At 48.5% G+C, this 15,338-nt stretch overlaps 1 protein-coding gene across 8 annotated transcripts in view; it reads left to right on the top strand.

Annotated features, from left to right (window-relative positions):
- Positions 1-15,338, top strand: part of magi1b (membrane associated guanylate kinase, WW and PDZ domain containing 1b) — a 142,063-nt gene that overhangs the window by 106,486 nt on the left and 20,239 nt on the right. For 7 of the 8 annotated variants that reach the window (XM_018734081.2, XM_029247719.1, XM_029247720.1 and 4 more), the window contains 7 exons: positions 1,205-1,262; positions 1,909-2,012; positions 3,219-3,341; positions 3,833-4,018; positions 4,157-4,759; positions 12,234-12,265; positions 13,836-14,067. In XM_018734081.2, coding sequence (XP_018589597.2) covers positions 1,205-1,262; positions 1,909-2,012; positions 3,219-3,341; positions 3,833-4,018; positions 4,157-4,759; positions 12,234-12,265; positions 13,836-14,067 — 1,338 coding nt within the window. The remainder of the gene's footprint in view (positions 1-1,204; positions 1,263-1,908; positions 2,013-3,218; positions 3,342-3,832; positions 4,019-4,156; positions 4,760-12,233; positions 12,266-13,835; positions 14,068-15,338) is intronic. The other variant, XM_029247715.1, reaches the window with a different exon arrangement.

Genomic DNA, 15,338 nt, shown 5'->3' on the forward strand with positions numbered 1-15,338 from the left:
CTGACATGCGTTTGAGCCCCTGGCAGACAGAACAGATTCTCCCTGATGAGTGGCAGTGCACTTGGGGAGGTGTGTGTGTTTCTGACATCCTGAGAAGTAATGCCAGGCTTCCTCCGGCACGACGAACGAGTTCCTCTAATGAACCTTCCGGCAGCTGCGTCCCCTTGGTCTTATGTGATGTCCGTTGGCTGGGCTGCCATGCAGGGTGTGTGTTGTGTAGACCCCGTCACGCTCCTCAGTGAGCACGGCACTGTGGGAAATTATCCCATGATCAGGAGCTGCCGTGCCCAACCCCATGACACACTCTGTGGTGCCCCTTATATGAGATGGTGTTGCCAGGCGAGACTGTGTGTGCGTACGTGCGCTCGCACGTGCATGCTCCGTTTGATCTGTAATGAAATGGAAATAACTGATGGAAATAGCCCTGACTACTGAAATAGGGCGATATCAAATGTACTTGTTTACTTAACAGTCCTCGAATAAATTAATCTCCAGTGGGTCACAAGGGAGTGGTCTGCTTCTGTATCATTTCCTGGGATTCCCTTGGCAGCTGTGTGTGTGTGTCTGTCTGTGTTTTGTCATCTTGTCAACTCTGACAACAGGCGGCTGCATTATTTATGCTGTGAATAACAAGGACGCCGTTGGTGACGTGTGCCCAGAATGAGACTCGTGTACCTGCATTTACTCTCTTCCCCTTTCCACACACTCAGTAAAGACAGCAGGAGGTGGGTTTGAATCTGACCTCCTGCTAAATTGATAAGAGTAAAAATTACCTAGTTGTATAAATACATTTCTAAAGCGACTACTGAAAATCATTCTACGTCATTTTGGAAAAAGGTGAAAGTAAAATTTTCTTTTACATATTTATCACGCGCTTTTCTCCACAGCAGCTAAAACTCTTAACTTACTTGCACTGATTTACACAAAGAAATTTTTATTGTAACAGTTCAGGGTAAGTACCTTGACCAAGGGTACGACAGTGCGAGGTGGGATTCGAACCTCGTTCCTTTGACTGTAAGGCAGCAGCTCCGACCGCCACACTACCTGTAGCCATTAACAAGGAAAAGTTGCATCATTTTATACTTTCCCTCCTTGGGATGCATCATGGCATCAAATCCCACAAACGGCCTGCTTGTTCTCGCTGTCACAGGTAGGAAACACCCAGGTGACCCGAAGCTCATTGTCCCCGTGTCCTCTCTTTCAGAGCTGCCCACGGGCTGGGAGAAGATTGACGACCCTGTTTACGGGGTGTACTATGTCGAGTAAGTTCCCTCTTCTGCTCCATAACTTTGTTCATAACTGTCGTTTAAAATATCTGTTCGGAAGTTGCCTGTGCGTCATTGCTGTACAGTAACTGAAATGTCGTACTTACAGGCGACTCGCCGTTGCTCCGTTTTGTCTCGGTTTGTGCTTTGCGTATAACGGAAACGGGGACAAATGTGTGCGTTTTGATGTTGTTCAAAGCGGCAATAACTGTGGGGGAAAAGTCTTTTTAAAAATTCCAGTGAGGTTTGCAGAATGATTCTGGGAATAATTGCTCTCCCCGACGCGCTCTGCTTTCTTTTGTTTATCGTCTTTATCGAGGCTTTCGGGCTCAGAGCCGCCAGAGGGTGGGTGCGTGCGTGTCTGTGTCTTTTTGATTAAGACACATCTTTGGAGTGAGACCGTCGCTGACTTTGACGCACTTCTCAAAGATGATGTGTTGAGTAATTGCTCAGCCTCTCATGGAGGTTGGAATGAAATCGCATTCCGGTTGGAATGAAATCAGCCCCGTTGGCCCACTCCCAGCACCAGGGAGCTCTAGGATCATGAGCCAGAGATATGCTGTCAGACCACCTGTATGATGATTTATCACTGTCTCACCAAACCTCCTCTCCATCCTCCCTCCCTCCCCCTGCCCCCACCAAGCCATATAAACAGGAAGACGCAGTACGAAAACCCCATCGTTGAGGCGAAGCGCAAAAAGCACCTCCAGCACCAGCAGCCGCCAGAAGGTGAGCGGTACATTCGAGGTTCGTTCCCAGCCAGACATGGCGTCATTTCTTTTTTTTTCATGTTTGTGCTCGTCTTTTCTGTCATCGATCGTCTGCTTTGCTCTTGTTGTTAGTGATTAAACAAGTCCTCAATTTATAAACCTTGAGAGATACGAACAGACCTGGCTGGTTTGTCAAGTTTCTTTCCCCGAGTGAACGGTCTTCAGTTCACTGGGTCTTTATGGGCTTCACCCGCGTACCCAGCATGCCGTGCTGCCTCCGCTGCTGCTCTGGCACTTTGGCGTTTGAAAATGTGTACAGTAACCGTGGAAAAGAACATGGAAATGAGGAAAGTAACGCAAAATAAATTAATAAATTCTCAAGTTTAAATGTGTTTTTGGCATCAGTTACTTGACTGTTGAAATTTCTGCTGTACAGCAAAAATTTACCCTTTTATTTGCAAAAGTACTTTTACAACAAGTTTACAAGTAAATGTAAGAAATTAAATTCCCACTTTAAGAAAATGTCAGTACAGGAACAGATCTCTGGTCCTTATATTTGTAAACTGAGGACTTGTTATGTTGTCGTGTTTGTGGCTTTTGTGGTGGTGATTATTCCTTTTTTTAAATTAAAAAGTCATTACTTATTTGATTTTTACCCCTTTCAACACATGACCCAGCTTTGCTTGATCGATATGACATGAGAAGTATATGTGCTTTCTGTGTATTCATAAATACCACAGCATGATTTTTGAATGATTTCTAATACAAACTTTGAAAGACATTTCCTGTGAGCATTAGTTTAAAGTGTGTTCTAAAGTGACTCGAGGGCCTTCTGTATGTATTTTATTTGTAATTTCACACTTTGAACGAAAGATTATAATATTGTAATCCTGTTTAGTGTTGTGTCAAGGTCCTTAAAAGCTAAGTGTATATATTTTTTCATTGTTTAGATAAGCAAAGAATTTTATGCTCTGAATCTAGATTGTACCATAATTGGTCATTATTTGGGTTCATTTGGAAATATTGTTAGTGTCTGGTTGCTGAGGGGTCGATATTTTCATAACCCACTGACATTTTCCCTCTGCGAAAAAAATACCCATTAGCTGGCGACTGTTTTAGCTGCTGCTGACGGGGCCTTAAGGAGCAGGGGAGCCTGTTGCTCAGATGTTCGCGTCGCAATTTGAGTGACATCGACCAGGCAGTTGAGATGCTCAGCAGCAGAACTGTTCCCTTGTTCCTACAGAGTGGATAGCGGAGCAGTCCTCGGCGGGAGCCCCGCTTGCCGAGTACGCCACCAGTCACCAGGAGACGTACCGGGACACGCAAGCACCACCTCCGCTCCCACCGCCCCCGCCGGGTGGCAAACGTTAGTCTTTGTCATTAATAAACCCTAACACCACCCCTGCCGCCGCAGCCTCCGTGTACCCAGTGAATAATCCATAAAACAAAATAAAACAATTCCATCTGTCCGACGCCTTCCCAGTGTGACGAGAAGACAAAGGCGTAAAGCAGTGTGATTATGTGTGAGACCGCTGCTCGGGAACAGGGCTTTGGAACGAGCCGTCACTCACACACTGAATATGCAGGCTGTCTCGCTGTGTTTATTCCCAGTTAGTGCCTTGGCGCGAAGAAGCTGAAGGGATTTGAACTGGATTACAGGCTGCGGTGAACTAACTGTAGGGAGCAGGAATTTTGTGTGTCTGTGCAAGGTGGCTGCTGTTGCGCTCGGGTTTACGGAGGAGCCGTGGAACAGCTGGCCCTGAACAGTGGCCCCCGAAAGTTGTTACGGTAGAGATGTTCGTGGTGTTGGGGCCCCAGTGCACCCCCCTCAACTAACTGCTGTGTGCTCTGCTCCAGGAGGGAAACCCTTCTTCACGAGGAACCCTGCCGAGCTGAAGGGAACTTTCATCCACACCAGGCTGAAGAAGAGCCGCCGGGGCTTCGGCTTCACTGTGGTTGGTGGCGATGAGCCGGACGAATTCCTGCAGATCAAGAGTTTGGTCCTAGATGGCCCCGCCGCTTTGGACGGGAAGATGGAAACCGGTGGGTTGTGTCTGGTTGCACATTTAATGGTCAGAAACTGAATTGACCTTTCATGTTTGCTAAGGGCTCTTCGGGGGGTTTCTTTTTTTTCTTTTTTTTTTTTTTTTAATAAAGTCATTTATGTTCACCTTCTTGCAGGCGATGTGATCGTGAGCGTGAACGACACCTGTGTTCTGGGCTATACACATGCCCAGGTGGTGAAGATTTTCCAGTCCATTCCCATTGGCTCCATGGTAGACCTTGAGCTCTGCCGGGGCTACCCGCTGCCCTTCGACCCCGATGACCCCAACACGAGCCTGGTGACCTCCGTAGCCATCCTGGACAAAGAGCCCATCATTGTCAATGGGCAGGAGAGCTACGACTCGCCCTCCAGCCACGGCAGCCAGACAGCTGGAGGTGTGAACGGCACCAAGGAGCCGCGACCGTACAGCCCGTCATCCGAGACGGCCCCCAGCGACGTGGTCACACTGGCTTCGTCCATTGCCACGCAGCCGGAACTCATCACCGTGCACATGGAGAAAGGCGAGAAGGGATTCGGCTTCACTATTGCAGACAGCCCCTCGGGGGGGGGGCAGAGGGTCAAGCAGATCGTCGACTACCCGCGGTGCCGGGGCCTCAAGGAGGGGGACATCTTGGTGGAGGTGAACAAGAGGAATGTCCAGAGCATGACTCACAACCAGGTGGTAGACCTCCTGAGCAAGTGTCCTAAAGGGAGTGAGGTCACCATGCTGGTGCAGAGAGGTTGGTGTCCATCTGTCCACTCTTGGGATTGGGGTTGTGCAGGGGGGGGGAGTTCTGGGATATGGCTGTTTTGCTCTCTGACCTTGTAAACTTACAGACCACAACCGTGTTCTACGGTAGGATCAATATGTGTTCTTCAGAGCTTGCCATTGGCAAGCAGGGCTACTGTGCTGGCAAGGAGCTCAGTGTTACCCTGTTAAAAAAAACAAAATTAGCAACCATAAAATTATACAACTTTAATTTCTGCTTTTTTTTGTGCATTCTAAAACATAAAACAGGGATGTGTCATTGATGGCATTTCAGGATTCCTCACCTAATAGCAGTTCGTCTGTCGCTCTAATTGAGACATGTACATCACTGGTGCCACATGTGATGAGTTTAACCTCAATTTGTCACAGAGAAGGGGTTTTTTTTTGGAGGACAGTTATGTCGGCGGTTCTCAATCCAGCTGCGGTTGAGCGTGATGTGATTCCTAAGGCAGTTCACCGTGTGGCAGCGGAGGGAAAATTCAGGCACAAATAAATCGATGAGTAAAGAAATTTTTTTCCCCTTTATTTTCGCTTTTCATCTTTTGAAGTGTTACGCTGGAAAGTTATGTTTTGCGAAAGCCTGAATAATAAATCTTTAGCTATTAATTTAAGTTTCATGATTTGCTTCATACATTGCCTGTGGTGGTGGTATTTTTTTGTTTTTCGCAAAGATATATCTCGAAGTCTAAGGATTCTAGCCTTGGAATCAAGTACATACAGCATTTATAATTTAGAGTATGAGAAAAATTAAACATAAAATATAATGAAATAAAAAGGAAAATCTTTGTTTTTACCTGTATTGCAAGTGCAGATGAAGAAAAATGTTACGAAAGCTTTTTCAAAATCATTCTCATGGGCAGCTGACTTCTCTACTCCCTTTTTCAGCATTTTTTTTAAGTGGACAAACTGAAAAATTAAAAAAAAAAACCACATTGAATAAATAAATTCAAATGTGTGATGGATTGTGTTTAGTGCAATTTCGTGGCTTTGCTTTGGGGAAGAAGTGTGGGAACAGGGGCCCAGCTCCCCCACCCCCACTGTCACTAGAGAAGGAGAAGGTGATCTCACAGAAGGGTTCTGCTCCCTGATGGCTCTGTGAAGGACACGTGTGGAGAGGAGAGGACAGGTAGCTCACTGGAAGGCTTGTCCTCCAGGCCTTGGCCTCCATCGTTCATTCTGGCAAAACAAGCCACTGTTTCTCCATCGCAAAGGCGTCAGTTTTACCTTTGTTTGGAGCTGCCTCCATAATGAATTCCTGAGACGGTGCATGGTGTTTACTGTAGGAGAAGCAAATTGCTGCTCCTGTTCTCGAGCAGCGCCAAGCGAGCGTGAACCGCCGGTATATTAAATTACTCACTGCCGTTGATTAATTTTTATAATTTCTCATTACTTTAATAAATTATTTCTGTGGAGGTAATAACGAAAGGCATCAGCTCTAACCTTGTCTAGAAGCACCTACTGATGAAGGACACTCGAGTTGGAATAACTGTGGGCTGTTCTTCTGCTCTGGGCAGCACAGTGGTACAGCGAGCACCGCTGCTGCCTCATAGCACCTTGGTTGTGCGAGAGGGACATGGGTTCGATCCCCGTTCAGTCTGTGTGGAGTTTGCATGTTCTTCCTGTGTCTGCATGGGTGCTCTGGTTTCCTCCGACACTCCAAAGACATGCTGGTCAGGTTCCCCCATAGTGAGTGATTGAGAGAGTGTGTTCCACTGATGTATGGATGAGTGACCCATTGTAAGTAGTGTATCTAGCAGTGTAAGTCACCACGGTGAATAAAGTGTGTGGGCTGATGACACTACATAGTATCCACTGGAAGTCGCGTTGGAGAATAATGTGAGATGTTCACTTGCGCACACAGCCCCAGGGTCTCGTAGCAGCAATAGAGAAAGACCGCTGTTGGTGGAGAAAACAGCACTCTTAGATTCTTCTTCAAAGAAGGGCTTTGAGCTGAAAAGCAACCAAATACAGAGAAGGGGAAAAGCTGGTGGATGGGTGGGTGAATGAATGGATGGATGGATGGATGGATGATTAGACAGACATAGACAGATCTTTGTATCAAACAGTCACCTGTACCTGTGTGAGCAGCTGGGCTGCATGAGGACGCGGTGCAAGGCGAGCCTTGCTGTTCATCTCCTCCCTGCAGAGCCCGTTTCCCTGGTGGGCTGGCTAAAAGAAGGGGGCGGGCATGTGCACATGCAGTACCCGTCCCCAGCGGCTCCATCGCAAGTGAGGACAGGCCTCTTCTGAAGGTGGAGCCCCTGCCAGAAAGCTTGCTGAGCGCTTTAATTACTCCTCCTCGTCTCCTTTTGGCCTTAATTGGCGCTCTCGATGTCAGCGTTGTCCCTCGCCATACTAAACCATCACGCGTCGTTTCACGGACAGCCAATTAGTGTTTTTTCCTTGGGTTTTGCCTGGAAGCCCAAGGAAAAGATCTAACAGGGAGAACAATTTTTCCTCTCCCTTTCTTCGCCTCTCTTTAAATAGGTTTCCTTCTCCCGGGATCACAGTGCTTGCACATACCTCGTTAGAGCTCGTGTAACACGGCACACACCCCCTGCTGGTGTGTCTGTGGTGTGAGACTCAGCAGGTACACTAACGGATGTGTGATACATAGAGCCAAGAGACAGAGTCTGTCGCGGTGTCCGCTGCAGCTACCAGGAAAGTCATTTTTCCAAACCACTGTCATCCATCTGCTGGCAAGATAAAGTCTATTTGTTATTGTATTGTTTGTTTTTTTTAAAAACATTGTTTCAATATTTTCTACATAACCATCACCACAAATAATGTTCCTGGAGGGCAGCAGGGGGTGCAGTGGTTAGAGCCATCATCTTCCACTGGAATAAACCAGATTGAGTCCCACTTCCTGCTTTAATACTGTTGATGAAGGCACTTCAGTTGATATCATAAAAATGACCCTGCTATATATAAGGCTGATTGACGGTGTACACGTGGACCTTGAGTTACGGAGAGGTTTCGTTCCGACACCCTCGTTATAAGTCAGCTGTGTTATTTAAGCCATAAGGATACAAAAACGGTTAACATGCATGAATGCTGTGTTGTGTAAGAGGGTTTTGTTATGTTTTTTTTGCACAAATTTTACAGATTGTTCATTTAAAAATAGTAATATAGAGTATTATAAATACAGTACAGTATTTATATTTTCACAATTATATTCATATCATTGGAACACTCAAGTTTTCACTTTCAAGTTATTGTAAATTTAAAGTAGCTCACAAAGGAAACGTTCTGTAAATAAAATGTGTTTGTAAATTAAACACTCGCTGATGGAAACAGTCAGCTGGAAATATGGCCATCTTGCAGCATTACGACCAACTCATGTTACCAAACAGCAAACGTCGAGACTCGAACATAATAAGTTAGATGGTCGCCATAAGTCCTGTGGTCCTAAGTGTCACATGTCACAAGACCACCTTGTCTGCGTAGGATGCCAGTGAACATCTTAAGTGTCATAACTCAAGGACCACCTGTAAGTCATTTTGGAAAAAATTGTCAGCTAAATAAATGAATATGAACATTTTCATTCCATTTCCTACATGTTTTTTGCACGCATTGTGGCTCCGCGCACCAACCCATAACAGCAGAACGCGCCATGTCCTTCTACGCTCCATCACAGTAACGACACGCTGTCGTCATTAATTCTGCCCCAAAACAGTTTACCTAATACTCATTTATCTCCAGAACAACTTGGTGCCAGCTTAAATGTCATCGTGACGGTGAAAGGTAGGGGGTGGGGGGGTGGGCAGCGATCGTGGAAGCGAAGGCGGCCATTGGAGCTTCAGGAGTCCGAGCTCTTTGATGGCCTTGCGTTGCTGGCACACGTTAATGTCATCCTGGAGCTCCAAGGGGCCGAAAGGTCGGCCTCATGAATAATGGCGTTCGGTGGCGCCGGCGGGCAGACAGGAGGGTGCATCCACGAAGGTTATCTGCTGAGGACGGTGTCCCTCCAAAGGTGATGCTTCAAAGCGGAGGCCCCCCAGGCACCTGGGCGGGAGCAAGGCCATCGGCGCATGGCCTGCTTGCTGTCATTACGGTGCCGCACAGATGCCCGCCTCTGAAAGGCCTTTAATGCAGCGCCTGCGAGTCTCCAGGTAGAATCCATGCCAGCTTCATGGTTTGCTGGACAACAGCAGTGCCCATCACCACGTATGTATTCATAGTCATAATTGTGCACAACTCAAGGCTTCATTGCAGCATGTGCTTTAAAAGTTATACATGATCGACCTGTTGAGTTAGCTGGCACTCTTGTGAAACTGGACTTAGCACTGATCCACCCATTTGCACAGCTGAGAAATGTTTACTCTGTCAATTCAGGGTAAGTACCTCGAGCGAAGGTACTGCAGCAGCACGTGAGGTTCAAACCTGCAGCCCAGGCTCTCGTTTGGCTGTATTGTTTTTCAGAACCGTGCCGATGGGGATTGGGTTTGGAGTTTGACTGAGAGCTCCACTCCAGTGACTAAATCATGACCACGTTGTTATCGGGCTGTGCAGTCGCTCAGCCCTTATCTGTAAGGGAGACGTGTTTGTTGTGGATTTTTAAATGTCAGCAGCATCAAAGTAAAACAAATCTTCAGAAAACATACAAATAAGCGCATAGTAAAGCGATTTGAATTGATTTATGGCAGCAGAGGAAGGGACTGGTTGGGTGCGAAGTGGAGACCTTTGGCGTGCTTTGAATCAATCTCTGGCACACGCTTGGGCGGAGGGATGCGGCCGTATCGGAGGGCGATGCGCAGTATTGACAGCAAAGTAACCATTTCTGAATTGATGCATGAGTTACTGTCGGTCTGCCCCGTTTGCCTTTGCACCGAAGGTGTCGGAGAGTCCTTTGGCGCCTCGCACCTCGGCCCCCACGGGCACCTCTGAATGATCGACCTCTCGGTGATCCTGCCTGCCTTTGTTTCCATGACGATGCTTTGCTGCACGAAGCGGTGGGACTCCCCCGTGCGGCGGCCGCTGGGGGTCCCCCTCCCCACCCGAATGGTGACAGATGGGTCGAAGAGTGAAGAGAAAACTGAATGTGTGCGAGTCCCTGCCAGCAGGACGTGTGACCGTGAGCTCGTCATGTTTGCGTTTGTGAGTTAGAAGGAGCACATGGGGGACAAAGGAGTGTTTAACTCTTTTCTGCTAGAGAAATGAAAATCTGATCATTCCCACACATTCTGGAATAGTGACCTGTTTTAAATGATCACACCTCTGAAATACTGGGACCTCTTGGCTGTGTCATGTGGATGCGCATGTGTTTACGGTGTCTCCGTGGTGCCGTGACCCAGTGCTTTTGTTTTCATGAAAAATTAAATAAAAAAAGAGGATGCGGAGATATTGTGGTTGTGTGGTTGCCAGGAGACCGTCTGTCGAAACCCCCCCATCGGACTTTTGGACTGTCACGGTGACAGATGGGCCTCACCGTTGGAGACTGTCCTCCTAAGACCAGGAGAGGGTGGAGGATGCTGGGTAGGGGGGGGGCTGCCCCCCGCTGTATGTGTTAATGTGAACATTAATCGCTTTCGTTTAGACTCCACTGGGTTGGACACGCTGCAGCTCGGACTGGCGAGTTCCACGCCATGACGCCTGGCAGGGCTGGGTCTCGCCGTCACGGCAGGAGCCAGTTGTATCTCACACCCCTAGCGGTTTGCTTAAACAGAGCTGGCCTACTCCTCGTTTCTCGAACCCGTTTGGAGGGAGGCGGAGCTGCGCTCTGGCACACCGAGCACTGCTTTATGGACATTTCTGGCGTAGGCGAGCGTTCCCGTGGCGACCGTCTCTGCCTGAGTCGAAGGTACAGCTTGCCATCTCCCGGATGCGGGTGTCATGGCCGTGCCCACAGGTGGGACTGAGCACCTCCCTCCGCTTCCACTCGTACCCTTTGCGCAGAACAAGGGAAAGCTCCTCAATGCCTCCCTGTTAGCGTGAGCCACTCCGACAGCCTCATCTTTTCCAGGAGCTGTTTTCCTGGTCACTCGCTGGAACCAGTAGGCTCATCTGAAAGAGCACAAATTAATTATAAATCATATTTGGTGGAGGGGGGGTGGTGAGCAGCGCTGCAGTGGAAAGTTTTAACTTTTAATGTTCATCGCTGAAGCAAAGAGCTCTGCATTGGGAGATCGGCCGTTTTGTGTAGCGCACCTACAGCGGTGGGATGAGAGAGCATTGCAGCGGCACTGGAGCTGGGTTCAAATCCCACCTCCTGCTCTAATACCTTTGTTCAAGGTGTACTTAGTCTGAATTGATGCAATAAAAATTACCCAGCTGTATAAATAGGTAAATCAGTGTAAGCAGCCTATCACTGTATGTCACTTAGAAGAAAACCAAAGATGAATGTGTAAGCTGCCCACACACACACACACACACACACACACACACACAGAATGGCACCGCTTGGCCTCCTGGATCTAACGTTCAGCGCGATGCTGTTCACGGCTCAGCACCGTGGCGTATCTACTTACTTGAAGATGCTGATTCTTGCATGGCCAAGGTGTGTGTCTGACACGCAGACCTTGTTCCATCTTCAATTTTTTTCTCCTCAGCCAGCAGGGGGGGCAGTGGTTAGAGCGGCTGCCTTTGGACCTGAAAGACCCTGGTTTGAATCCCACCTTCTGCTGTAGTACCTTGATGAAGGTACTTAATCGTACATTGATATAGGATTAATTATACAGCTGTATAAATGGAGTAAATATGATTTTAGTTGCTTTGAAGAAGTGTCAAAAAAAAAAGTGTAGCATGATTTTTTTTTTTTTCTTCTCCTTGATTCAAGCTTTTCCCACATATATTTGCCCTGCCTGATTCCCTGCTGATGAGTGAGCAAATATTTTATGCAGGCCATGCAAGTGTAACCCCTGTCTAACAAGAGCAAGATAGCCTTCTGCGTGCGCATGTGTGCCTGTGTGTGTGCGTGTGTGCGTGCGCGCGCGCGCACACACGCGTGCAAGTGGGGGGAGAGGAGAAAGAGAGAGAGCGCAGAAAACGAGCAAGCGAGTGAAGAGCGAGCGAGGGAGGGAGACCGGGCGGGCAGTGCAGGAGGAGGGTCGGCGGTGCGAGAGGAGACAGAGAGAGAGAGGCAGAGAGCGCGAGTGAACAGAGCTGCCTCCCGATGCACGCACCTGCAGCAGACGGTGTGCCGGGCGAGCGAACATTTGAAGATGCTTCCAGTAAGAGTGCAGAGGGCCACCTTTTTCTTTCGTAGGGGACACGGGTGATTGTACCCGAGGGCCTCTCCGTCCGGGGCGGACTGGGGGGGGCGAGGCTCCTAATGCAGATGGATCACACTACTCTTCATTGCACTTGTGCAGAACGGATACGTGGTCACAGCAGACCTCCGTCTCAGGGTCGCATTCCTAGTACTGGGGCTCTAGTATTGACGCTGATAATGAGTGAAAGTTACAATTACGATAACTGCAATAATTAATTGTCTCTCATTCACACAGGGGTGGCGCTGGCGAAGAAAAGTCCAAAGTTGGTAAGTGCCGATGAAAACCATATTTTTGCTTGTGTGTGTGTGTGTGTGTGTGTGTGTGTGTGTGTGTGTGTGTGTGTGTGTGTGTGTACGTACGCAGGTCCGAGTCCAGGTTATTATTTGCATCCTTCGCTCCCACCTGCTTCTCTCCGTCACTGACTGCAGGAGCACACTGGGATGAGTTGGACCATGGTGCTGTACCAGGGTACAGACTACTACCGCAGACAGGATTGCCCCAGTGCAGCACATGCCTGCCTGTTGGACCCCCATAGTGAGCAGGGACAGAGCAGTGCTGAGGGTCTGTGTCTGTGTGTAGTGCTCTTCTCATCATGCTACAATAGACACTCATTCCATCTTCTCCCTTCTTCAGATTCCTCTGACGGCTAACGCATCTTGCGCTTTCCACACAAGTGGGGCGAGACGGGGCTGTGGAGTCACTGTCCGCTTGTTTGGTGTGTCATATCGTGTGAGGCAAGCTGGTTTGACGCTGCTTGACAGGAGCATTGTGCCCGAGGTGTAGAGGAGGTCTTTGTGCTGTCACTCACCTGAGGGGCGTGGCTTAACCGCAACACTTGTTTGGGTCCATCATGTGTGCACATGCATGTGTGTTAGTGGCCCGTCCCAAAGCGTGAAGGGCTTCTGCTTGTGGGCATGATGAGTGTGTTGTTCGGCATTTCACCGTGTACGTGTGTGTATGTGTGTGTGTGTGTGTGTGTGTGTGTGAGGGAAAGGGAGAGCCATAAGCGTAGGGCAAGGTGATGGAAACCGCTGCCCTCCCATCCCAAATCTCCGAGTACGCGATCCATCGTCATGGGAGGTTGTGGGGTCTTTGCCGGGAGGGGCTGACCGTGGACCCCTGTCTCTTCCAATAAAGTTGCTACCAGGAGCACTGGCCCGTTGCCCACAGCTGAACCGTAGGGACGTCAAATGAGATACAGCCCTGTGTCGGCCTCTGTGAGGAGTTTAGCCTTCGGTCAAATACTACCAGCATGCATTGTGCTCAGGCGGCGATACAGCGGGCGGCACACGGCCTACAAAAATATTCAACTGTCAGCGGAACAAAAAGAATCGGTTATTGAATCCTCCCCCCTCAGGAATACAACTTAAAACACTTCTTTTTCCTCCATCATGCCTTTGTCTGTAGCGGAGTGGCAACCACATGAGATAATTATGCTTTTTTGCATATATTAAATGCATATTCTGATGCCTCAAATGGCTTTGATGCAAAAAAAGCCAGATGTTTCAGTGCCAGTGAGCAGAGCGCAGGTGATGTCCGTCTCAGTCGAGCCTTTCGCTGATGGCACAGATGAGGTGAGATTGTGTGGAGGCACATACTGTGGTGCGTCCCAAATGTGCTGACACCGAGCAACTCTGGAAGTCTGCAGAGTGCGTTAATTATTGTAATAGCGAGTCATAAGATATGTGGGACGGGATAGTGCCACCTCTTCGCCATTCCCTGCACGTCAGGGCTGCTGTTTAATTGGCACGTGTGTCTGTGTTGGTGATGCGTTATCGCTCTCTCTCCCTCCCACCTATTCTTGCGCCCCGCTTCCCCCCCGCCTTGGCCCCACAGCAGCAGCTGGAGCGGAGGGACAGCCAGGGCAGCTCCCAGCACAGCGCGTCGAGCCACCGCAGCACCCACACTGACTCGCCTGTGCACCCGAGCCAGGCGCTGGCCAACGAGAGCGCCGCACCCCTGCCGCTGCCTGGACCGCCCGTGCCAGAGCCAGGAGACCCCGCGGCCCAGAAAAAGCCAGACCCCTTCAGGATCTGGGCCCAGTCCAGGAGCATGTATGAGAGTAGATGTGAGTATGCTGTTTCACAGTATTTTGTCCGATGCAAGTTATTGTGGATACTTTTTGACTTACTTTTTATTATTATTAATAATAATAAAAATAGCGCAGCTTGCCATCATGATTAGATCTTCTAGCCACTTTCTAATCCCACCTCCTGCAGTAGTACCTTGATCATTCTACTTACAAAGAATTGAAGCAGTAAGAATTGTGTAACTTTATAAATGAGTACATCAGTGTAAACAGCTTAACATTGTAAGATAAGTAGAAAAGTCAGCAAAATAAACAAAAGTAATAATTTCCATAATAATCCAAAGATATGCATTTCATATTGACCTTTTTGTGTATATATATATATATGTGTGTGTGTGTGTGTGTGTGTGTGTGTGTGTGTGTGTGTGTGAGAGATTGTCTTGTGATGGGCTGGTGTCTTGTCCAGGTGTATCTTCACACCCTATGCTTCTGGGTTTAAACTCTGAGGCTCTGTGACCCTGCACTGGATAGATGGTTATTGATAATGGACGGATGGATAATTAGTAATTTGGTCAACATTCTATGAAAGCATTTTACTCATTTAAATGAGCTGGGTTTTCTCTTTGTTTTTTTTACATACTTGCTTAACTTTAAGGTACAACAGCGGAGTCCCTACTAACAATGGACACACAGCATCCTTGTTTTGACCGTGTCCTTGACTGCTGCTGCCCAGTCAGTCTCCTCTTCTCACAGGCTACATGGTTCCACATTGGTGCTGGCAGGAGAGACTGGGCTCCAGCGTGTTTCCCTTCCCTTCCCTTCGCGTGCCACGCCGATTCTTCCTGGAGAGGGGGGCTGATGGCGTATGTTTGGAATGCTCGCTGCACTCCGCATGTCTGGATGACTACTGGGAGTCGCTGTGCAGATGATACTGAGCGCGCAGATGCTCGTTACAGGATGAGTCAGCCAAGTGAAGAACGTGTTCTGACCGTGGCTCTTGGAGCTTATTGACCAAAACATTCTTGCTGGACTGCTGCAAAGTTTCCGGCACATTGGAAGGGCACGGTTACCTTAACAGCGAGGTTACCTTCTCTCTGCCCCTTCCTGATGTGGCAAAGGATGAGAAGGTTTCTGTCCATTGGAGCATGTCAGTTTAGGATATCAGCAGCACAACCACTGAGAAGCACCATCACGTAAGACCACTCGGCTTGTTCTCGATGTCTGTTTCCTGACTGTTAACGGAGACCGTGAAGGCTAATCCTCAGGCACTGTGCTCGGTAGACACTGAAAGCAGCAAGGGATGTATTGGT

Source organism: Scleropages formosus, chromosome 22 (genome assembly GCF_900964775.1).
Source record: "Scleropages formosus chromosome 22, fSclFor1.1, whole genome shotgun sequence".
Lineage (NCBI taxonomy): Eukaryota > Metazoa > Chordata > Actinopteri > Osteoglossiformes > Osteoglossidae > Scleropages > Scleropages formosus.